This window comes from Hyperolius riggenbachi, chromosome 3 (assembly GCF_040937935.1).
Source record: "Hyperolius riggenbachi isolate aHypRig1 chromosome 3, aHypRig1.pri, whole genome shotgun sequence".
NCBI classification, from domain to species: Eukaryota; Metazoa; Chordata; class Amphibia; order Anura; family Hyperoliidae; genus Hyperolius; species Hyperolius riggenbachi.
In genome coordinates, this window is record NC_090648.1 from 160935462 (window position 1) to 160961833 (window position 26372).

The 26372-nt window shown below is 46.1% G+C and overlaps 1 protein-coding gene across 3 annotated transcripts in view; it reads left to right on the plus strand.

The window, feature by feature from the left end:
* AGBL1 (AGBL carboxypeptidase 1) overlaps positions 1-26372 on the plus strand; it is an 830430-nt gene that overhangs the window by 222810 nt on the left and 581248 nt on the right. For all 3 annotated transcript variants that reach the window (XM_068275162.1, XM_068275160.1, XM_068275161.1), the window contains exons 14-15: positions 20238-20386; positions 24634-24721. In XM_068275162.1, coding sequence (XP_068131263.1) covers positions 20238-20386; positions 24634-24721 — 237 coding nt within the window. The remainder of the gene's footprint in view (positions 1-20237; positions 20387-24633; positions 24722-26372) is intronic.

A 26372-nucleotide genomic window follows, 5' to 3' on the forward strand; every position in this document is an offset into this window, starting at 1 on the left:
AGCAAATTTGAACGGGGTACAGCGCTGGAACAACTCCCCGAGAGAGGAACAGGAGATAGACTTAGTTTGGACAATTCAGTGGAATATGCTACATAGTGTTAGTGTTGGGCGAACAGTGTTCGCCACTGTTCGGGTTCTGCAGAACATCACCCTGTTCGGGTGATGTTCGAGTTCGGCCGAACACCTGACGGTGCTCGGCCAAACCGTTCGGCCACATGGCCGAATTAAGAGCGCATGGCCGAACGTTCCCCGAACGTTCGGCTAGCGCTGTGATTGGCCGAACGGGTCACGTGGTTCGGGCCCGAACGCGCTCTGATTGGCCGAACGGTCACGTGGTTCGGGTAAATAAATACCCGAACCACGTCATATCTCCGCCATTTCTCTGTGGGTTTAGCTTTGGGTAGGCAGGCAGGGTAGTTTGCTCTCCAGCCACGCTGGCCAGGGTCCCCCCCAGTCATTGTGTGTCGCTGCTGGGAACAGTAGTACACCGCTCGCTCAGCCACACTATATATATATATAGCATTGTTTACTGCCACTGTGTACCTCGCTCAGCCACGCTATATATAGCATTGTGTTTTCTGACACTCTGTGTACACGGCTTAGCCTGGCTATATAGCATTGTGTGTACTGCCACTGTGCACCTCGCTCAGCCACGCTATATATAGCATTGTGTTTTCTGACACTCTGTGTACACGGCTTAGCCTGACTATATAGCATTGTGTGTACTGCCACTGTGCACCTCGCTCAGCCACGCTATATATATAATTGTGTTTACTGCCACTCTGTGTACACCGCTCAGCCAGACTATATACCATTGTTTACTGACACTCTGTGTACACCGCTCAGCCAGACTATATACCATTGTTTACTGACACTCTGTGTACACGGCTCAGCCTGACTATATAGCATTGTAAGTACTGCCACTGTGCACCTCGCTCAGCCATGCTATATATAGCATTGTGTTTTCTGACACTCTGTGTACACGGCTTAGCCTGACTATATAGCATTGTGTGTACTGCCACTGTGCACCTCGCTCAGCCACGCTATATATAGCATTGTGTTTACTGCCACTCTGTGTACACCGCTCAGCCAGACTATATACCATTGTTTACTGACACTCTGTGTACACCGCTCAGCCAGACTATATACCATTGTTTACTGACACTCTGTGTACACGGCTCAGCCTGACCATATAGCATTGTGTGTACTGCCACTGTGCACCTCGCTCAGCCACGCTATATATAGCATTGTGTTTACTGCCACTCTGTGTACACCGCTCAGCCAGACTATATACCATTGTTTACTGACACTCTGTGTACACGGCTCAGCCTGACTATATAGCATTGTGTGTACTGCCACTTTCACCTCGCTCAGCCACGCTATATATAGCATTGTGTTTTCTGACACTCTGTGTACACGGCTTAACCTGACTATATAGCATTGTGTGTACTGCCACTGTGCACCTCGCTCAGCCACGCTATATATAGCATTGTGTTTACTGCCACTCTGTGTACACCGCTCAGCCAGACTATATACCATTGTTTACTGACACTCTGTGTACACCGCTCAGCCAGACTATATACCATTGTTTACTGACACTCTGTGTACACGGCTCAGCCTGACTATATAGCATTGTGTGTACTGCCACTGTGTACCTCGCTCAGCCACGCTATATATAGCATTGTTTACTGACACTCTGTGTACACGGGTCAGCCAGACTATATAGCATTGTGTGTACTGCCACTCTGTGTACACGGCTCAGCCAGACTATATATCATTGTGTGTACTGCCACTCTGTGTACACCGCTCAGCCAGACTATATAGCATTGTGTGTACTGCCACTCTGTGTACACCGCTCAGCCAGACTATATAGCATTGTGTGTACTGCCACTCTGTGTACACCGCTCAGCCGGACTATATAGCATTGTGTGTACTGCCACTCTGTGTACACCGCTCAGCCAGACTATATACCATTGTTTACTGACACTCTGTGTACACCGCTCAGCCAGACTATATACCATTGTTTACTGACACTGTGTGTACACCGCTCAGCCAGACTATATAGCATTGTGTGTACTGCCACTGTGTACCTCGCTCAGCCACGCTATATATAGCATTGTTTACTGACACTCTGTGTACACGGCTCAGCCAGACTATATAGCATTGTGTGTACTGCCACTCTGTGTACACCGCTCAGCCAGACTATATAGCATTGTGTGTACTGCCACTCTGTGTACACCGCTCAGCCAGACTATATAGCATTGTGTTTACTTCCACTCTGTGTCTGCTGGGCCTGGGAACAGTAGTACACCGCTTACCTGCCACTGTATAGCATTGTGCTCTGTGTCGCTGCTGGGAATAGTGGTACACCGCTCACCCGCCACTGTATAGCATTGTGCTCTGTGTCGCTGCTGGGAATAGTGGTACTGTATAGCATTTCTGTACTGCCACTGTACTGCTGCCAGTCAGCGTGTACTGTAAGGATAAGTGAAATGAGGAAGAAATCCGGTGAAAGAGGAAGGGGCAAGGGAAGAGGTGTTTCCCCTGACGGTTCACGTACAGGCCACAGGGGAGCACCCAAGAAAACCCACTCAATACCGCCCATGTTGTCCAGGACAACAACCCTCACAGATCCAAAAGAACAGGACCAGATAATTACTTGGATGACCTCTCAAGCGTCCAGCAGTGGGTTAAGCAGCACCAGCACATCATGCACGAGGTCCGAGTCCTCAGCCAGTTACAAGGAGCCAGTGGGCACAAAGCTGACACAACCGGCAGCGACACCACGCACACAACTGCCAGATAACCAGTCCGATGAATTACCTCAGGACACAATGGGGTATTCGCAGGAGCTATTCCCAGCCCAACAAACTTCCACCTTTCAAAGGTCAATGGAGGAACAGCCAGAAATGTTGTGCCCGGATTCACAACCATTAACTGTGGGAAATGCACCGCGCACTGAAATACAAGGCGAGTCCGAGGTGGACTCGGAAACCCAAATCCCAGAGCAAGTTGGGCAGGAGGGGTTGCAATTGCAGGAGGTCGGCCGACAAGATCTGTAAGACGACGTTGGAGTGAGCTGCGCAGAGGTTGTTCTGGGGAGCTCTACTCCACGGCGGCGGCCCCCCACAATGACATATGACGAGTTTGAGGAGATGGAAGAGGAGGGTATGGACAATGTGGACATAGACCCAGATTTTGTTTCTGAACGAGAACATCGCCGTCGTAGCAGCAGCACAGATGAGTCTGTTGAAGAACCCACTGCTGCACGAGTTCGCCTTGTGCCACAAGGTAGGCGGCGCGCAATTTCAGGCACCACAAGCATGGAAGTTCAAGTGAGAGGCAAAAGAGGAGCAAACAGAAATCCCCAGCAAGGAGGCAGGTGCTCCAAAGTCTGGGCTTTCTTTGAAGACTGCACTGAGGATGTTACCATGGCGATTTGCAAGGTGTGCAAGACCCGCCTGAGCAGGGGGAAAAGTATTAACAACCTCTCCACCACCAGCATGAGCCGCCACATGCTATCCAAACATCCCACTCTGTGGGCAAACGCGGCAGGACAGGGTACCAGCAACACTGCCTCCCTTGGGTTCACCAGACTCACCACCAGACCCGCCTCAGCAGCAGCAGTAGCCCAGCCATTGCATGGTTCACAACATTCACAAACATCAGACGACGCTGACACTGTCACTTTCCGGAGTAGTGCTCTTGAGGTCTCCCAGTGTTCATCAAACACAACAACCAACAGCCCTTCCGTGTGCAGCGCTACGGTTCAGTTGTCTGTGTCGGAGATGTTTGAGGGCAAGAGGAAATTGCCAGCAAATGACCCCCGGGCCGTAGCAGTAACAGCCAGCATAGCCAAGCTTCTGGCCTGCGAAATGCTGCCATATCGAGTGGTGGAGACAAACAGCTTCAAGGGCATGATGTCAGTGGCCATCCCACGTTACGTGGTTCCCAGCCGCTACCACTTTGCGCGCTCTGCAGTGCCTGAGTTGCATGAGCACGTGGTCAGCAAAATAACCCGAAGCTTGAAGAATGCCGTTGCCTGCAAGGTTCACCTCACCACTGACACTTGGACGAGTGCGTTCGGACAGGGTCGATACATCTCCCTTACCGCGCACTGGGTGAACCTTGTGGAGCCTGGCAGCGATTCCTCACCTGCTACGGCGCGGGTGTTGCCCACGCCGCAAACAGCTGCACCGCCGTCCCTCCCACTGGATAACAACAGCAGCACCTACCTCTCTGACTCCTTCTCCTCCAACGCATCTCAAAGCTGTACCTCATCCGGAAACGCTAACCCAGCAGCAGTAGGATCGTGGAAGCAGTGCAGCACAGCTGTTGGCATGCGTCAGCAAGCGTTGCTGTAGCTGATCTGCCTTGGGGATAAGCAGCACACAGGGGAGGAAATTTGGAACCGAATAAAGGAACAGACGGATTTGTGGCTGGCACCGCTGGACCTGAAACCGGGCATGGTTGTGTGTGATAATGGGAGTAATCTCATTCGCGCTTTAAGGTTGGCTAAGCTGACACACATCCCTTGCCTGGCGCACGTGATGAACCTAGTAGTTCAGCGGTTCCTGAGGACATACCCAGGCGTGGCCGATCTTCTGTTGAAGGTGCGTCGAGTGGCCAAACATTGTAGAAATTCCAGTACTGCTTCGGAGGCACTTGCCAAGATGCAGGAGCGCTTCAATCTCCCCCACCATCGCTTGCTGTGTGATGTCCCTACGCGCTGGAATTCTACGCTGCACATGCTAGCACGCTTTTGTGAGCAGAAGAGTGCAGTGGTCCAGTACATGACGGCGCAGTACCGAGGCGCATCCGGACAGCTGCCAAGCTTCTGTGGATCCGATTGGGCCAACATGTTGGACCTCTGCCAAGTCCTCCAAAATTTTGAGCAATCCACGTTGCTTGTGAGCAGTGACAACTCTTCAGTCAGCATTACCATACCACTGCTGTGTTTACTGAAGAGGTCAATGTTGAAAATCAAGGAAACAGCTGTCATGATGCAACTGGGGGAATCTGAAGGAGAAAACGATCAGCGTGATGGTACCAACATCAGGCCATCCGCCTCAGGGAACGCTGGCCCCAGCAGCTATGACAAAGAAGAGGAGGAGGAACAGCTGGAGTTGGAGCAGGAATTTCATGCCACCACTGACGAGGGCCAGAGCGGTGCACGTTGGACTTCCACAATTCAGCGCGAATGGTCAGCAGAAGCAGACCAGGAGGAAGGTGACGACTATGATGCATCACAACAACTATCACAACGCTCACAAGAGGATGATGAGGATTCTGGTAGGACTCTGGCACACATGGCTCAATTCATGCTAGACTGCATTGAACGCGACCCACCACAACACCAATTACTGGGTTTATACCCTTCTGGATCCACGGTACAAACACAATGTTCCAAAACTGCTTGATGAAAGAGTCAGACAGGTCAAAATGGAAGAATACCAGCAGGCCCTTGTGGAGACTTTAGAGAGGAGATTGACATCCTCCCCCTCCTCTAGCCAGTTGTACGCCGACAGACTGACTTCCGCAAACCCAGGACAACCAGGAGGGCAGCAAACAATGCAAGCCGCAGCTAGTGCCCAAAAGGGAATGGTATCGGCAGTGTCCTTGGAGTGGGAAAATTTTCTGACACCCATGCAGCAGCAGCCCACTGAACAGCAAGCGTGCAGATCCACCTCCAACACCGATCGCCTGGAGAAGATGGTCAAGGACTACATGTCAGATGACGTAGCTGTGTCGAACAATCCATCTGCACCCTTCAACTATTGGGTATCGAAGCTAGACACCTGGCACGAACTGGCAATGTACGCAATAGAGGTGCTGGCTTGCCCGGCAGCCAGCGTTATGTCGGAACGCTGTTTCAGTGCTGCCGGAGGCATCGTCACAGATCGGCGTATCCGCCTCTCCACAGAAAATGCAGACCGTCTGACTCAAATTAAAATGAATCAATCCTGGATTGGAAATGACTACGCAACACTCCAGGACCCCAACCAAGTAACATGACCAATGAACATCTGGGATGGTGTAGCGTTTCCGGTCCCTGTTTATTGAACCTCTCATCTGTATTACATTTATGACTGCATGGCGGCAAAAAGCATTGATGCTATATCCGCACGCTTTTTGTCCTCATGCAAGGCCTGGGTTGTTGTGTCTCAAAAAGCATGGCCTTCTCCTCCTGCGCCTGCTCCTGTTCCATCACGTGTGCTGCTGCTGATGATGGGTTAGCGTTGCCGGTCCCTGTTTATGGAACCTCTTATCTTTATTACATTTATGACTGCATGGCGGTACAAAGCATGCTATCCGCACGCTTCTTGTCCTCATGCAAGGCCTGGGTTGTTGTGTCTCACAAAGCGTGGCCTTCTCCTCCTGCGCCTCCTCCTGTTCCATCACGTCTGCTGCTGCTGGGTTAGCGTTGCCGCGTGGTCCCTGTTTATTGAACCACTTATCTTTATTACATTTATGACTGCATGGCGGTACAAAGCATGCTATCCGCACGCTTCTTGTCCTCATGCAAGGCCTGGGTTGTTGTGTCTCACAAAGCGTGGCCTTCTCCTCCTGCGCCTCCTCCTGTTCCATCACGTCTGCTGCTGCTGGGTTAGCGTTGCCGCGTGGTCCCTGTTTATTGAACCACTTATCTTTATTACATTTATGACTGCATGGCGGTACCTCATGCAAGGCCTGGGTTGTTGTGTCTCACAAAGCGTGGCCTTCTCCTCCTGCGCCTCCTCCTGTTCCATCACGTCTGCTGCTGCTGGGTTAGCATTGCCGCGTGGTCCCTGTTTATTGAACCACTTATCTTTATTACATTTATGACTGCATGGCGGTACCTCATGCAAGGCCTGGGTTGTTGTGTCTCACAAAGCGTGGCCTTCTCCTCCTGCGCCTCCTCCTGTTCCATCACGTCTGCTGCTGCTGGGTTAGCGTTGCCGCGTGGTCCCTGTTTATTGAACCACTTATCTTTATTACATTTATGACTGCATGGCGGTACCTCATGCAAGGCCTGGGTTGTTGTGTCTCACAAAGCGTGGCCTTCTCCTCCTGCGCCTCCTCCTGTTCCATCACGTCTGCTGCTGCTGGGTTAGCGTTGCCGCGTGGTCCCTGTTTATTGAACCACTTATCTTTATTACATTTATGACTGCATGGCGGTACAAAGCATGCTATCCGCACGCTTCTTGTCCTCATGCAAGGCCTGGGTTGTTGTGTCTCACAAAACGTGGCCTTCTCCTCCTGCGCCACCCTCCTCCTGTTCCATCACGTGTGCTGCTGCTGGGTTAGCGTTACCGGTCCCTTTTCCTGGAACCTCTTATATGTATTACATTTATGACTGCATGCCGACAAAAAGCATGTTACCTGTGCAAAGAAAACAGACATTTCCCGCATTTAAAAGACAGTTTTCCCTTTGAAACTTTAAAATCGATTTTCTCAAAAACTATAAGCTCTTTTTGCAAATTTTTTTTCCTCTTGTACCCACTCCCAAGGTGCACATACCCTGTAAATTTGGGGTATGTAGCATGTAAGGAGGCTTTACAAAGCACAAAAGTTCGGGTCCCCATTGACTTCCATTATGTTCGGAGTTCGGGTCGAACACCCGAACATCGCGGCCATGTTCGGCCTGTTCGGCCCGAACCCGAACATCTAGATGTTCGCCCAACACTACATAGTGTCACATAGCGCAAGCGATATCCATATGATGCAGGGATATATGCAACTGTGGAAGATGGCGGCGCTATATAAATACTAAATAATAATAATTTGCCTCACCAGGATTCCACTTTTATTTAGCTTTCCTGTATGACAAGAACACACAGCCAGCTCTAGGGGAAGAGGGAAACAAAGGTGAATGAGGGAGGGCTGGTGCACACCAAGAGGGCTTCTGAGCGTTTTTCAAATCAACAGTGATTTGAAAAGCGCTTAGCTAATGTTACCCTATGACAGTGTTCCCACAGCAGCGTTGTGATTTTTTCAAAATCACAGGTATACTGCATGTAGCATGTTTTTGAGCAATTCATTCAAAAATCGCTCTGAAAATCACTTCACAAAATCACACTCACAAATTGCTAGCGATTGCTATTGTCATTTTGGCGTGCACTAGCCCAGAGAGAGGAGTGGAGAAATTGAGAATAGCCTGAGATGGAGCAGAGAACGTATCTGTATTGCAGTCCCACATCAGACAGGCTACTTCCCTGTAATCGGACTCCTGCCCCTGTCAGTCTCTCACACAAGTCAGAAAGAAGCCCTCCTGGAGTCTAGGGACTGTCAAAAACTTTTCAGCTTGTTAAACACCTTACCCACACATGCAGTCATTATAACAATGGGGAGAGACCAGACAGATGTTTGCCCACAGACCCTCCAGGCAAGCTCTGCATCATGCTGTGCATATTTACCAGCTTGCCTGCACTCTAATTTCATCATGTCTGACACTTCTGTGCTGTGGAAAGTCCAGGACTCCATAATCAACATTCTCTCACTGCAGGCTGCATCTTCTTGTGAGGGAAGCTGGGCTGCCTCTCTCATTCTATTAGCTGGAGGGAGGCACCAGAAGTTAGAAGGGAGGGAGAATTAGGCTGTTTATATTATGCGGGCTTCCCTGGCTAAATACACAGCTCAGTGCAGGGGGGAGGTTCTAGACACCCGGAATAGCCCCCTCAGTTCGCCAGTGCACTACAAGCCAGACACACCACACAAACAGCACTGCAAGTCACAGACACACACCACACAAACAGCACTGCAAGTCACAGACTCCCCCCACACACAGCACTACAAGTCACAGACTCCCCCACATGAGCTATGTAAACCTAAGATTGTGTGGAGGAGTCTGTGAATAGTAAATGCTGGGTGCCTGCATTCTCTCTGCCTACACTTCTCCATTGTTATACACAAGTTTGAAATCTCACATAGTGCAGGATCTGTGTCCTCGTGTGCTGTGCAGTGGGCGGGATCAGGGAGCCTGCAGCTGGGGGCAGAGACGAGACACAGGCTTTGCACAGATCACTGGGGAAGAGAAGGAGGATTCTGGGCGGGGCTGCTGCAGGCTGACTCTGCTTGACTTATGTCTGACTTCTTGGTGCCGATGGAGTCAGAGAGGGGGCAGAACTCGAGTGCCGATAACTTGCTAGTGACAGGCTCCTGTGATAGCTGAGAGCATGGACAAGTGGCACCCTAATAGCAGTGTGGAGGGTGAGGTGCCCGGGGCCCTTTAGACTGTAACTCGGGCCCCAAGCTAATGCTTGCAGTGCCTGGTTGAAAATCCGGCCCTGCTCCTGGCGGACTCAAAGCAGCAGAGCAGCAGCCACTAGGGCACGCTCGATAGGCAGTAGCAGTGTTAGGGAGACTTGCCAAAGGTCTCCTACTGAATAGGTGCTGGCTTACTGAACAGGCAGAGCCGAGATTCGAACCCTGGTCTCATGTGTCAGAGGCAGAGCCCTTTACCATTACTCAATTCAGCCACTGCTGCAGCATATAATATACTACCACAATTTTTATTTACCTTTACAACATAAAGCTCCCTGCAGTTAGAGTGAATTAGGATAGGTAGTAACATTATCTTGTGCTTACTTAATTGTAGCTAGAGAGGAATGATAACATTCCCTGGCAGTGCAGAAACGCCTTCTAACATGTCCAGATCAGACACAGTTCAGAAAAATTAATTGGGTACATTACAATATATAAATACTGTAGCTATGAATAAAATGCAATGGCAGCTTTCAGAGCAAATAAACTGTAGTTTGGGAACTGGTAATTTCTAAATGAATAAAAAATCTTGTGCACAAAAGCAAATATGATAACAGTATAGGTTTTAAAAAGTAGGAAAACACATTTTTATTGAATATTATCAGAGTTTAATACCGCTTTAACATGCAAACCAGAGTTATAAGTATCTAATTGACCACCTATATTGTTTAATGATTTTATTTTTTTTACTTAATTAAAAATTTAATGAGTTTAAAATTTATACTTTAATTTTTTCATGCATAATTTTAAAGTTACAATTTACTTTTTTAGTTTATATTTTAGAGAGTCTTTACATTTGTCCCTCCTTGTGTCTCTATTTTTGCCTCTGTCTATATGTCATTCATCTGTTAGAATAAATAATTATTAATATAATGCTGACATTTTATACTGCACTTTGCAAGGTACCTTAAACAATCCATAATACGAATACAGAGACGCCCACAAGATAATGGCCCTTATTCATCATGAAATACTAATCATGAAATACTAATCCAGCGACTGAAGAATTACTGTGGCCTAAGGGGTTCTGTTCTTAGCTGGTTTCAGACCTTCCTATCTGGCAGGACACAGCAAGTATGTCTGGGCACACACTACTCTAATAGGATACCATTGTTATGCAGATGACACAAAACTGTATCTGTCCTTCAAGCCCGGCACCCAAGACCCATCAGCATCCATAAATGCGTGTCTAGTGGATTTACAAAATTGGATGAACACCAGCTGGCTGAGGCTGAACTCTGACAAAACAGAGGTGTTGATGGTAGGTGGTCCACTCATGATGGATAAAGTTCAAAACGCTCACCACCTCAAACTAGCAATTGGGGGAGATACTGTACAGCAGGGGTCCCCAACCTTTTCCGGCTCGGGGACCGCTTTCTGACCAAATTTTTCTCTGGGGACCGGGGGGAGAGGGTGGGGGGGTGGGGGGGTTTGGGGTGGAGGGGTCGTCGGCGATGCGCGACCTAGTGGACAGTGTCATATGCAGTGGGTTGGGGGGGGAGGGGGGTTGTTGCCCCAGTATAGGAAAATAGGGAGTTTAGTTGCCCCAGTATGGCTAGTATAGTTGCCCCGGTATAGCCAGTATAGTGCCCCAGTATAGCCAGTATAGTGCCCCAGTATAGCCAGTATAGTGCCCCAGTATAGCCAGTATGGTGCCCCAGTATAGTGCCCCGTGTAGCCAGTATAGTGCCCCAGTATAGCTAGTATAGTGCCCCAGTATAGCCAGTATAGTGTTCCAGTATAGCCAGTATAGTGCCCCAGTATAGCTAGTATAGTGCCCCAGTATAGCCAGTATAGTGCTCCAGTATAGCCAGTATAGTGCCCCGTGTAGCCAGTATAGTGCCCCAGTATAGCTAGTATAGTGCCCCAGTATAGCTAGTATAGTGCCCAGTATAGTTAGTATAGTGCCCAGTACAGCCAGTATGGTGCCCCAGTATAGCTAGTATAGTGCCCAGTACAGCCAGTATAGTTAGTATAGTGCCCAGTACAGCCAGTATAGTGCCCCAGTATAGCTAGTATAGTGCCCAGTACAGCGAGTATGGTGCCCAGTATAGTGCCCCAGTACAGCCAGTATAGTGCCCAGTACAGCCAGTATAGTGCCCCAGTATAGCTAGTACAGTGCCCAGTACAGCCAGTATAGTGCCCCAGTATAGCTAGTACAGTGCCCAGTACAGCCAGTATAGTGCCCCAGTATAGCAAGTATAGTGCCCAGTGCAGCCAGTATAGTGCCCCAGTATAGCTAGTATAGTGCCCCAGTATAGCTAGTATAGTGCCCAGTATAGTTAGTATAGTGCCCCAGTATAGCTAGTACAGTGCCCAGTACAGCCAGTATAGTGCCCCAGTATAGCTAGTACAGTGCCCAGCACAGCCAGTATATTGCCCCAGTATAGCTAGTACAGTGCCCAGTACAGCCAGTATAGTGCCCCAGTATAGCTAGTATAGTGCCCAGTGCAGCCAGTATAGTGCCCCAGTATAGCCAGTATAGTGCCCCAGTATAGCTAGTACAGTGCCCAGTACAGCCAGTATAGTGCCCCAGTATAGCTAGTACAGTGCCCAGTACAGCCAGTATAGTGCCCCAGTATAGCTAGTATAGTGCCCCAGTATAGCCAGTATAGTGTTCCAGTATAGCCAGTATAGTGCCCCAGTATAGCTAGTATAGTGCCCCAGTATAGCCAGTATAGTGCTCCAGTATAGCCAGTATAGTGCCCCGTGTAGCCAGTATAGTGCCCCAGTATAGCTAGTATAGTGCCCCAGTATAGCTAGTATAGTGCCCAGTATAGTTAGTATAGTGCCCAGTACAGCCAGTATGGTGCCCCAGTATAGCTAGTATAGTGCCCAGTACAGCCAGTATAGTTAGTATAGTGCCCAGTACAGCCAGTATAGTGCCCCAGTATACAGGGCCGGCCTTAGGTTTTACAGCGCCCTGAGCGAAGCCTGATTATGGTGCCCCCCCCCCCTCATCCTACACACACACACACACACACACACACGGAATAGGTAATATTGGGATGGACAGACAGACAAATAGAGACAGAGAGAGGAGAGAGAGAGAGACAGAGAGAGGAGAGAGAGAGAGACAGAGAGAGGAGAGAGAGAGAGACAGAGAGAGGAGAGAGAGAGAGACAGAGAGAGGAGAGAGAGAGAGACAGACAGAGAGAGGAGAGAGAGACAGAGAGAGAGACAGAGAGAGGAGAGACAGAGAGACAGAGAGAGGAGAGACAGAGAGAGGAGAGACAGAGAGAGAGAGACAGAGAGAGGAGAGAGAGACAGACAGAGAGAGGAGAGAGAGAGACAGAGAGAGGAGAGAGAGAGAGACAGAGAGAGGAGAGAGAGAGAGACAGAGAGAGGAGAGAGAGAGAGACAGAGAGAGGAGAGAGAGAGAGAGACAGAGAGAGGAGAGAGAGAGACAGAGAGAGACAGAGAGAGGAGAGAGAGACAGAGAGAGGAGAGAGAGACAGAGAGAGGAGAGAGAGACAGAGAGAGGAGAGAGAGACAGACAGAGACAGAGAGAGACAGAGAGAGGAGAGACAGAGACAGAGAGAGGAGAGACAGACAGAGAGAGGAGAGAGAGACAGAGAGAGGAGAGAGAGACAGAGAGACAGAGAGAGGAGGGAGAGACAGAGAGAGGAGGGAGAGACAGAGAGAGGAGGGAGAGACAGAGAGAGGAGGGAGAGACAGAGAGAGGAGGGAGAGACAGAGAGAGGAGGGAGAGACAGAGAGAGGAGGGAGAGACAGAGAGAGGAGGGAGAGACAGAGAGGAGGGAGAGACAGAGAGGAGGGAGAGACAGAGAGGAGGAAAGAGACAGACAGATATAGGGATGGAGGGATAGGAGGGAGAAAAAGAGAGAGAGAAAAACATAGGGGGGGGGGAGAGAGGGATGGATGGATGGATGGATGGATGGATAGATAGATAGACAGGATATAGGAATAGATAATCTAGGGACATATATGAGAGAGAGAGACAGAGCTATAGGGATGGATGTATGTTTGGGGAGAGAGAGAGAGACAGACAGATATAGATGGATGGATGGGAGGAGTAGAGAGAGAGACAGATATATAGGGATGGATGGATGCATGGGGAGATAGAGAGACAGACAGATATAGGGATGGATGGATGGATGGATGGATGGTAGGAGTAGAGAGAGGGGGAAGAGAGACAGAGAGAGTGAGTGAGTGAGTGAGTGAGTGAGTGAGTGTGTGTGCTGCACAAAGTACGGTCCATTAAGGCTGCATTTCTATCTATGTAAAGCCCCTGGGCCCTGAGTGACTGACCTGCCTCTCTGCTGTCCCCCTTGCTTGCAGTTTGCTGGCACTCTGTGGGAGCTGGGCGATGTGCTCTTGTCACACAGACCTGTGGGCTGCAACAAGTTACCCTCTGTGGTGGCTCCCTCCATCCCCGGCACTCAGACTGCCAGCCATGTAGTTCAGCGGTGGGTGGTCCAGCAGCATTGATGGCAGAGCGAGGGAAGCCGCTGTATACTTCAAATACAGGAAGTGCTCATTCAGGAAAGCACTTCCTGTATTTGAGATACACAGCGCCACCACTGGGCTCCCTCTGTCATCACAGCTGCCGATTCACCCACAGCTGAACAGGGCTGACAGTGAGTGCCGGAGATCGGAGGGAGCCGCGAGTGAGGGGAATAGAAACCCCTGCACATGCGCCCCTTGGAGGCCGGCGCCCTGTGCGACCGCTCCGGTCGCACAGGTCAAAGGCCGGCCGTGCCAGTATAGCTAGTATAGTGCCCAGTACAGCGAGTATGGTGCCCAGTATAGTGCCCCAGTACAGCCAGTATAGTGCCCAGTACAGCCAGTATAGTGCCCCAGTATAGCTAGTACAGTGCCCAGTACAGCCAGTATAGTGCCCCAGTATAGCTAGTACAGTGCCCAGTACAGCCAGTATAGTGCCCCAGTATAGCAAGTATAGTGCCCAGTGCAGCCAGTATAGTGCCCCAGTATAGCTAGTATAGTGCCCCAGTATAGCTAGTATAGTGCCCCAGTATAGCTAGTATAGTGCCCAGTATAGTTAGTATAGTGCCCCAGTATAGCTAGTACAGTGCCCAGTACAGCCAGTATAGTGCCCCAGTATAGCTAGTACAGTGCCCAGCACAGCCAGTATAGTGCCCCAGTATAGCTAGTACAGTGCCCAGTACAGCCAGTATAGTGCCCCAGTATAGCTAGTATAGTGCCCAGTGCAGCCAGTATAGTGCCCCAGTATAGCCAGTATAGTGCCCCAGTATAGCTAGTACAGTGCCCAGTACAGCCAGTATAGTGCCCCAGTATAGCTAGTACAGTGCCCAGTACAGCCAGTATAGTGCCCCAGTATAGCTAGTATAGTGCCCAGTGCAGCCAGTATAGTGCCCCAGTATAGCTAGTATTTTGCCCCAGTATAGTGCCCCAGTATGGCTAGTATAGTTCCCCAGTATGGCGCCCCAGTATAGCTAGGTGAGTGCCCAGTGTAGCGCCCTAGTATGGGTGGGTGTGTAGGTAGTGCCCCTCTCCCCAAACGGCCGCGCGCCTGTTACCTTATGAGCGGCGGCTGCTTCCTTCTTTATAGTCCCCCAGGCGCCGCTCTCCTCTTATCGGCAGCATCTTACAGCAGCACGTATTGCGACTGCTGTAAGGAAGGGAAGGAAGCGCATCAGCATATGCATCGCCGTTACCATGGAAACCGCTGACGCGCTTCCTTCCCTCCTTACAGTAGTCGCAATACGCGCTGCTGTAAGATGCTGCCGATAAGAGGAGAGCAGCGCCTGGGGGACTATAAGGAAGGAAGCGGCCGCCGCTCATAAGGTAACAGGAGCGGTGGCCGCGGGGGGAGGGGCGAGAGGCCAGACACGCCGCGGCCCGGTAGGAGACTGCCAACGGACCGGCAGTGGGTCGCGGCCCGGTGGTTTATGGACCCCTGCTGTACAGTATAAAGACTCTGTGCGAAACTTTGGGGTGATCCTGAATGGAAATCTAAACTCAAACAGCAGATATCAGCTGTCGTCAAGTCTTCTCTCTTCCATCTAAGAAATATAGCAAAAATCAAACACCTTATCCCAGCTGAAGACCTTCCTGTCCTGGTTCATGCATTTGTATCCTCCTGCCTAGACTACTGCAACGCCCTGTTCATCGGATCTACAGATAAGGTTATGCGCCCCTTACAGCTAGTACAGACTGCTGCAGCCAGACTCCTAGCCAATGCCCCCCGCAGCTTACACATCACCCCAGTACTGCAAACTCTTCACTGGTTGCCTGTAAAATGGAGAATCAATTTTAAGATCTGCCTGCTGACATTCAAGGCTCTACACCACATGGGACCCAAATACATAGCGGATCTATAGGAACTTTATGTCCCTCCACGCACCCTCTGCTCTGCCAACAAGATGAAGCTGGTTATTCCCAGGATACACTTAACATTTGGTGCTCGGGCCTTTTCCTATGCAGCCCCTACTCTATGGAACTCACTTCCACAATCAGTACAAGAGGCTCCTTCTCTGGACAGCTTTTAAAAAAAGGCTAAAAACTCACCTCTTTTCCCTAGCTTTTGAGACTGCATAATGCAGGGTCTCAGCGCTTTGAATCCCCAGGGAGAAAAGCGCTATACAAATATTATTGTTATTGTTATTCTGTTTCAATAGGATTTTATTGAATAAAAGTTGAACATTTTGATCAAGAGAAATACAATGTATTCAAAACATCTAGACATATTCCCGAGTAACATATCATTTTAACCAGAATAAGCAAAGTGCTCTTTTATCTGTACACAATTGCTGTTTTTATGATCGGTCTACATCAACACACTAACATACATTCTAAAAGAAAAGAAAACAGTATAGACCTTCATTGTATGTTTTTCAAACATATATACTATATATTCAAAGAGATAGGAACAGCTAACTCAGAGACAGTCCACTGTACTCTTCCATGGACCAAAGGTTGCTCTTGTCAAATGAAGATTTAACTCTAGGCTTGTTGCAGGGGCGTAACTAGACATCACTGGGTCCCCCTGTGAAGCTTTGGATGGGGCCCCTCTCCCCTCTTGCTTTCTGCACAGGAAAACTGAGGACCAATGTGTTTTCCCCATGCAGATAAAAACACTTGGACTTAAAGGAAATGTCAGGCAATCTATGCTACCCCCAGATCTACTTACCTGGCCGGGGTTTCCTCTCCAGCCCCTTGCAGCCAACAAGTCCTTTATCGCAGCTCTGCACCCAGTATATACATACACTACATGAGACCACATGCATATGGAGAAACTATAATGACATGCGGAACATAAGATATAGTATTCACTATAACTTTGGCAAAACATTCAGAATGTCACTGATTGATACTGTTATTACAGGATCTTGGACTCAGTATGAGACAACAAGCTCTCAATGAGACAGTGACACTGCACTGTGTCGTAATCAGACACTATAAGGTCAGCAGCCTGTGTGTGTGATAAGAAACTAGGAGGAAACTCTTCTGAGGGATTAAGGACAAGTCTACAACTTTTTCAAACTGTGAGACCTTTGTTTGTAATGTTGTACATGAAGTCATCAGAACTTTGCTGTAGTGTGAGACAGAAGTTTTTTTTATGAATGGTGTATGTGCGGTATGAGTGGGGGATGTGTTAACGGCCAGTGGGCTGTTTTTTCTTTTTATTGTTGTTTGTAGATGTGTAAGTGTTTCTCTTGATATTTGATAATTAATAATACAATTTTGATATTTTTATAAGTAATGTCTCTGTTGCTTGGAGTATATGCCCTGCTTTAGTACCTCCTGAAATTGTTTTGTAAGTTTTTTTTTATGAACCCTAGGGAGCAGGGACAGTGTACAAATTCCAAAGTGTGTATGATTCCTTATCTGTGTGGTGGAAACATGCAGTCAATATAACAATGGTACAAGAGCAGAATACGTTTTCTCTCCATACCCTTAGTTGTCAGTCTCTCAAACTTTTCCCCCCCATGAGGCCCACTGTGGCTTCTGGGCCCCCCTGTGGAGGCATCCCTTCCAGGGTCTATTGTTACGCCCCTGGCTTGTTGTTGTACCCTTATGAGTCCATAATGGATTGGTAGTCTAGGGTCTGTGCAAAGTTACACCACTTCTGCTATATATTGTTATGGGAGTTAAGTGAGTCTAGTTTGCAAGCAATAATTTAGGTGTTCTATTTTCTGGGTTTTCTCAACTCTGGAGAGCCACAGTTTGATTTTGGGCTATTGTTTTGTTTTCCAGAGGGCATGTATGACTGCTCTAGCTGCATTTATCAAGTGAGGCAATGCTGTGTTTATGTAGATTTTGTGACTACATGCTGAATTGTGTAGCAAGAAAAGGCTTGGTTCCCAAGGGATGGGTTCCCGGTGAATTTGTCGAAGTATGCAATGAACCTCTTTCCAAAAAGACTGAAGCATTGGCCATGTTTGGTGCAAAAAGGAGCCATCGCTTCTGTCACACCTCCAGCATTAATTTAGGATTTCTGGGCAAAATTTATGTAACAATTTTTGGGTCCTATACCATCATTTTTTAAATAGTTTTGCTCCTGTGTCCAAGGGTTTCTTGAAGATTTACGAGTGTTAATTATAATGGTGCCCCATTGTTGCTTAGAAATATGCTGTCACTATAAATAATTCCAGTGTCTCTGGTAATGGAGTAAGTCTGTAGGGCTATTAGATAGTAAGACGTATGCCCAGGCCAAGCAATGTCTTTTGTTTTTGGGGAGATAAGTTTGTCCTTGAAGACAGTTCTGTTCTTATTTAGAATATATTTAGCTGTTAAAGAGGTGATGTAGTGTCTGATCTGGTAATATTGCCATTGCAAGGTTTGTGGATCCATGAAATGCTTACATTGTGTTTGATTGAAGATTTGTTACATCCACAGAAAAAGGCTTTCATAGTTGGGGCTATTAGTAGGTGGCCACCTACTGCTTGGATGGTCTGTGCAGCTTTGCACCACAGTAAGTTTTGCAGGGGGATTTTACAGGAGTGATTTTTTTGTACTTGTCTAGTAGTTATGAAGCAGTCAGTCCAATGTATGATGCTGACCAGGTGGGATGCAGGGCAATACTTTGGCAGATCAGGGGGTCCCATTCCTCCCACTGACTTTGGGAGGGTAAGTATGGAGAATTTCAGTCTGGATTTTTGTGTATTCATCCATATGAAATTGAATACAGCCTTTTGCATTTCTGCTATATATTGTTTAGGGACTTATATGGGCAAGTATAGTAACCTTGGTAGAATATTTGTTTTTGATTGCTATTCTTTCAAACTAGGAAATCGCTGGTACTTTGCTCCATAATTTCGAGTCTGTCTTAAGTTTAGTGGCCATGGGGTATAATTCCAAGCGAATGCCATTTTTAGGTCTGAAGGGATCTTGACTCCCAGGTAGGTTTTGGATATGCTTTTCCACTAAAATGGGAAATAATCTTTACAGCTTTGCAGGAGTGGGTCTGGGAGTGTAATATTCAATGCGCTAGATTTTGTGACGTTAATTTTCAGATTTGAGATTCTGTCAATTTTTTTAAATTTTTTAATAAGGTTGAGGATTGAGATGAAAGGTTGTGTTATAAAAATAGAGCATATCTTCAGCAAAAGTGGCATTTTTTTCTGTCCTTTATCATTAATGGTGACTCCATGTATGTTTTTATTCTATCTAACTAGTTTTATAAAAGTTTCCAGTGTAAGAACATAGATAGCAAGGGACAGAGGACAGCCTTGTCTAATCCCATTAGACATGGACAAGATGAAGGTGTCTGACAGAAGAAAAATGGGCTTTTATGAATGTTGTAGGTAAGTATAGGAGTTGAAGCCATTGACATATCTGAGGGCCAACCATATTGATTGTATTTAATTAAATTGTGCAAAATATTCAGCCGCGTCCTGCAAGTGAGATGGGAGGAGTGGATGAGTGGATCACTGCTCTGCTAGCCATTCCCTGCTGCCGTTGTTCCTTCTCTGAGGGTGCACTCTGTTGCCTGCTGGTCCAGCCGTCAAAAATGTGTGAGTGGATCACTTGTGCAGCTCTGCTCATGTTTCCCACTGCCCCAACTCTGATTGTGCTCACTGTTGCCTGCTGTTCCAGCTCGGAGAAGTGTGAGTGGACCATTTTGGGAAGGGGGGTTGGGCCTCTCAGGATGTCTACTGTTGCCTGCTGGTCTGCTGCTTGCGGCTGTGGCTCTGTGCTACCCTCCTCGCCATCCTCCATGAAGCTGCTCCTCCACTCCCTTCATCATTGGAATAGCTAGCATCACCCCTGACACTCAGCACAGGCTGTGTTGGTTCTGGATCCCTGCTCCTGGGGTCAATAAATCTCTTGCCCCCATTGATCACTGTTGCACTGCATGACTCCTGTATGGCCTCTGTGTCCATGTTTTGTTTTGTGTGGTTCTACTCTGCTGTCAGGATCACTTCATGTATTACTAAGCCTCCAGTTTCCCTGTTAAACAAGCCTTAGTCTGTATAGATCTTATGGGAGTAGAAGTTCCCCAAGATGCCCCATGCACCATGGATGTACCCAGGTTTAGTAAGTGCATATCCCCCCTCCCCACCCCCCGGTTTTTGTACTCGAAACCTAGGTGTGTCTCATGGTCAGGAGCAATTTATGGTCTAAAAAATATGGTACTGAGTCACATATTAGCAGTTGCATGCAAGACTACATATTCAAGGGAAACACGAAATGGCAAGGTAGATAAGCAAACAATAATACAATATAACTGTTATAGCAAACAGTGTCATCTAGTGGCCATTCTGGATATTGGAGTACACACAATACATAACAGTCAGCAAATAAACTCAGCTGAAATTTGGACTTGATACATCCACAGTAAGTGGATTGTTGGTATTTTATGATATTGCTATCGATCTAGTTGATTACTAGACTTCAATTAACATGTTACAACTGTGACATGTAACATGAGATAAATATGGGTACATATGGTACCAATCCTGGTAAGAACTTGCCTGTTTTCACTTTTTATTTTTTTTTTCAATTGCAAACTATTTAGTTTTCAACATGTTTGGTTTTCCTTGCAGGTTTGAATATGACCTGATCGTGAATGCAGATGTTAACACAGATCAACATCACCAGTGGTTCTATTTTGAAGTCAGTGCAATGAGAGCTAATGTCCCTTATCGCTTCAATGTCATCAACTGTGAAAAAGGCAACAGTCAGTATAACTATGGTGAGAACATGTGCAATATTGTTTTGCCTAAATTATGTATATCATTATGGGCCCAATCCTATTCACTTTTTCTCCTAAGTTCACTCCTAGGAGATAATTTTTCATATTCTATTTAAAATAACTTTTGAGCCCCATGCAATTAAAAAGGTACCAAATAGTAGGTAAAAAAGTTCTGCCAAATTATTCTGAATATTGTCTTGATTGCTGGTGGCTTAAAGAACACATCCGAGCTCACATCCAAGCTGTGGGTAAATAAACAAATCCACTTACCTGGGGCTTCCCCCAACCCCTGCCTGCTGTCCTGTGTCCTCACCGCAGCTCCGCTCACCAATGGTGGCCTGGGGTCACATCTGGTGCAAGAACCCCACTGAGCCTGCGGGAGCAGCTCTCAGAGTTGCACTGACATCATCCGGACAGTACTGCGCAGGCGCAGTAATTCTGCACCTGCGCGGTACAGTCTGGATGACGTCAGCGCGACCAGGGAGCCGCATGCTGGAGCGCAGAAGAAGCCGACCCAGTAGCCGACCTGTTGAGGTCAACATCTGCACTGGAGGGGATCGGGAACCACCGGAGCACCGGCAAAAGCACAGGACAGATGCAGGGGCTGGTGAAAGCCCCATGTAAGTGGATTTTTTATTTTTTACAGTGCTCGGACCTTGCCTTTAAAAAGTATTTGATTGATTAGATATAAAAGTATTACAAAGGAGAAAACTTGGGACAAAAAGTGAATTGCATATTCAGGTTGTGTTGATCTTCGCTGAAGTATTAGCTGGGACTTTATATTATGAGACATTTTAGGGCCCATTTACACTTAGAAACGCAAAACAACACAGCGATTTTTGCCGGCGTTTTTCAGGAGTTATTTTTCCGCTATTTCACGCGGAAAAATCACAGAACACTGCGGCGTTTTTTCCACGATCGCATTTAGCACTTCTACAGCACTGAAACGCGATCACCGGGAAATCACCTAAAAATTGTGCAGGCGACGCGTTTGCGTTTCATGTTTTTGGGCGATTTGCGTCAATTAGCGCAAATCGCCCAAGTAAGAATGGGCCCATAGGGTTTTATTACACTAGCGCTTTTAAAAAGCACTAGCGTTTGAGCACTTTGCCGAAATCTCGACAAAACGCTCTAGTGTGAATGGGCGCTCACATTTCTATCATCTGTGTCACTTTCTGCATTGCACTATACCCCCAACTTAAGGTTCTTTTCAGAGATAGGACAGCAATTACCCAGATTTCCGAATATTCATATTCAAAAATGTTACCTTTTATGTGTAATAAATGCTTATCCTATTCCCTTAAATATGTCTGGCAAAAAATAAATTGCTTTGTGTGATTTGAAAATACAGAGGAATTAAATAGCAAGTCGTATTTCTTGATGAAGTGTAAAAGAAAAAACATGTCACTGTTCCGACTGTAAAAGAGAAAGGAAACAATGTTCTTCATTTCATTTCACTAATTAGTCTAATAGTCAGAGTACAATTTGTGTTTACTGAAATTTGTAGGCCTATGATCAGATCTAATTATTATAATTAGTAGATACTGGAGAATGTGAGGAAAAGGTAACCTTCCCTTAAGAATTATTGTAGCACATAACAAACAATAAATATGACAGCAATGCAGGATTTAGTCTATCTAAAATGCAACAATCTTATCCTGCCATTACCAGCAGAAAGCTTCTATATAGCATGTCCATGATAAGAAACAAAACTTAAAGAGACTCTGTAACAAAATGTTCATCCTTATTTCTTCTATCCTATAAGTTCCTATGCCTGTTCTAATGTGGTCTGGCTTACTGCAGCCTTTCCTACTTGCACAGTGGCTGTGTTATCTCTGTTATATTATCTAATCTTCTCTCCTCTGTCGGCTCTGTCGGGCTGAGGCACTCAGACTGGAATGTGCAGGGCTGCTTGTGATTGGCTAGAAGCTATACACACCCTCTCCAGGCCCCATGCAGGCTCTGTATGACTCACACACTCTGCGTATGTGAGCCTAACACAAACTGGTTAGTTTGTTTGTAAACACTGCCTAAAACTGCCAATTACAAGCCAGGTTTACAGCAGAGAGTGGCAGAAACAGCACAAAGGGGCCCAGGAGAACATAATGAATAGAATGGTATGCTTTTTGTTGTAAGAATTAGATGTAGCCCCCTGCACTTAAAGGAAAGCTAAAGTGAGAGAATGGGGGGCTGCCATCTTCATAGCCTTATAAACAATGTCAGTTGTCAGGCTTTCATGCTGAGCTGTTAGCTTTATTAATTTTTGAGTCACACACATCTGCAACAAGCATGCAACCAGTCAGACCAGAGTCAAAGCATCTCATCTGCATTCTCTTTCTTGGCTAGTGACATAAAGTATTAGAGACAGAGCATCAACACAAAAGTCAGGCAACTGCCATTGTTTATTAGAGAATGAAGATGGCAGCCACCATATTTCCTTCACTTAAGGATCCATTTAAGCTGTACACATTTTAGATTTTCTTGGGCAAAATCAATAATTTGCGATCATTTAAGCAGAAAATGTAGCTTAAAGAGGAACTCCAGTGAAAATAATGTAGTAAAAAAAGTGCTTCATTTCTTACCATAATTATGTATAAATGATTTAGTCAGTGTTTGCTCATTGTAAAAGCTTTCATCTCCCCAATTTACATTCTGACATTTATTACATGGTGACATTTTTACTGTGGGCAGGTTATGTAGCTGCTCCTAGCTGTTTTGACTGTTAGAGACAGCTGTAAACAGCTAATTCCTGTCTGTGAACATTGTTACATTGTGGCAGTTTGCCCAGAGTACCGCGGTACTCAGAGCTTCTTGTGGGAGGGGTTTCAGCACAAAATCAGTCATACAGTGCCCCCTGATGGTCTGTTTGTGAAAATCATTATATTTCTCATGTAAAAGGGGGTATCAGCTACTGATTGGGATAAAGTTCAATTCTAGGTTGGAGTTTCTCTATAAGCACAGGTGTTCTCTGACATCACTGACTTCCATTTCAGCCATCCAAAGAGATTGTGGTCACTTAACTGCTATTTTCGTTGCCATAATTTCCTTGCTGTGGCCTCTACACCAGTGTTCCCCAACCCTTTCCTCAAGTACCACCAACAGTGCATGTTTTGGGGAAATCCACACAGGTAGTTAATCAGCTCTGCTGAGACACCAATTACCTCCCCTGTGCATATTTGTGGTTTTCTGCAAAACATGTACCATTGGTGGGCCTTGAGGACAGGGTTGGGGAACTCTGCTCCACACTTTCCTACAACAGAACAGTCTGCTCAATAGAATGTCAAGCAAGTGTCAGACTTGCTCTTGCAGCAGAATCTACACACACACTATTTCCTAACCTGAATAAAATTATGTGGGAAGTTTTCAGTCAGGATTATACCGTTTATTGGCTAATATATATATATATATATATATATATATATATATATATATATATATATATATATATATATATATAAAATATTGTTGACTGGTTGACTGGTACTTTCACCTTTCCCTTCTTTTTTCAGTTGCAAAGTACTGAAAAGTAATTTTAGACAAAAACATGAAAAATTATCTTTAAAACATTTTTGGGAGAAAAACTGAATAAGAGCCAATGCATCAGTCATATGCCATTTTTTTCTACTGAATTTTCTACTAGGTAATATTTTCACACCTTGTCAATAAAATGCCCTTTAAACCACCACCAAGCAAAAAAATACTCATAATGATTTTTAAGATACCTTATCACCTACTTTTTTGGTACTTTTACCATTGCAAAGTGCTAAAAAGAAGTTGAAAATGATCTCCTAAGGGAGGACCTAGAAGAAAAAGTTAACTGCATATGGACCAATTTGTCTACCATGGTCATATGGTGTAGGGCCAGTTTTGGGGACGCCAATTACTTAATATGGAAGGAGACCAGACTGCCCAATGGGAACCCATACAAAACCCACACACAGAGATTTAGATAATTCACAACCCTAGTATCCTGGCTGAGAATCATCTGAAAAGAGTAAGCTTTTGGCTAATAAGCCTTTTTATTACTCTATTACTGTGTACAGGAAAATAATCGAAAGAAGGCTTATGAGCTAAAAGCTTACTTCTTTTCTTTTGAGTTAGCCAATTAATGGTATCGTCCTGATTCAAAACATTTTTCCTTTACTTGTAGCTAACACAGTACAATACTCTACTGATAACAAAATGATGTAACCAGAGATTCAACATTGTTGTGGGGATATGCATAATATGTGCTCTGTGTTTTGTAGGTATGCAACCTGTTATTTACTCCGTGAAGGAAGCCCTCAATGGAAAGTCATTTTGGTTGAGGACAGGGTCCAAAGTGTGTTATTACAAGTAAGTTTGGTTGAATGATTAGTCTCATGCTTTTTCTGTTTCTGTTCATAATTTTCAACAACCTCCAAATGCCTTTTATTTTTGAAAGAGCACATACAGCATCCTGTTTTTCTCTATTCTTCTCATTCTGTGTTCAAGGGTCATTAGTCCTTTCTGAGGCTCCATATTCACCTTTTCCACATTTCCACTTTTTTTACTCCCCTGTTTAGAAAATGTGTGTGCTCCTCTGCCCCGCTTGTGCACCTCTGCCCCCGTGTGCACCTCTGCCCCACGTGTCTCCTCCTCTTCCCCTCATCAGCAGTGGCAGCATGAAAGTAGCACTAGGGGAACAGTGAGAGAGAGGAGAGGTCTCTGATCAACGCTGGAGAGGCTGAATGATGTAAGCCAGGCTGCCGCTGCTGCTAAAAATATACAGGGGGCAGAGGAGGACAGAGGGGGGAGCAGAGGAGGACATGGGGAGATTACAGGGAGTCCCTGACATTGTGGCGATTTGGCGGCTCATATTGGTGGGAACCCATGCAGGGCCGGGCCGAGGTGAGAGATGCTCCAGCCTCAGGGCGCAGTGTAGGAGGGGGCGTACAACTCACTCAACTGTTATTCCCCTATTGTGTTTGAAGTAGAGAGAACTAAGAAAAGGGGATACATGGCAGTGACTGCAAGCCAGATAACTAGAGATTAAGATGTTGGGGGGTTTGGGGGCCCTGGGATGCCTCTTACTCTAATAGCAATCAGTATGTGACAGCTTGGGTGGGAGGAATGGAGGGGCGCACTTCGGTGTCTCAGCCTTGGGTGCTGGAGAAGCTTGTCCCAGCTCTGACCCCATGTATTTGGCATATAAGATGCAGTGACTTTTTCTCCCCATTTTGGGGGAGAAAAAGTATGTCTTATATGCTGAAAAATACGGTAAATAGTTTTTACAAAATGCATAGAAGACTAGTGTGGAGCTTGAAAAGTTGCACCAAATTTCACAATTATGATGCAAAATTGTAATGCCAAAATTATGGCACATTTGTAATTTTACACATAGCCATAATTAGGTTCCATAAATTTGATATTACTCAGAATTATGTGAAAATGAAGAATTGTCTTTTTTGGGAACATTTCACATTTTTTTTTTGTAAATTGAGGTTAAAAAGGTTTACATTTTTTTTAAAAAAGTCTGTTAAATGACATTAAATACTTATCTTTGATGAATGATCCCACACCAACATTCTCATATATCCCATTCAAATGTCCTCTCTCTGGATTAAAGATCTCTACCACACATTGTTGATTACCATTACCCATTTCCACAAAGGGTTAAAGGTAACAATTTTTTCTTTGTTTTTTTTTTAATTGTATTTTCTGAAAAGCGACAAGGTCTCTTTGAAAAATAAATGGTTTTTGACTTGTTCTCACTATTCCTTCATTGCAGTTTTCTTGAACTTTTTTTTTGCAATTTATGGAAAAAATGGTTAATGATGACTGCTACATTCATAAGTTTTAGGTAACATGCAAAATTTATGAATTGATTACACAATATCAATTCAATTTTGAAAACCTAATTGTGTGTAAACATAATTGCAACATTTTATGTGACAGTCCTCGTAACGGAAATATGCCCATTACAATCATCACTATAGAAGAAGACAATGGGGCATAAGAAAACACA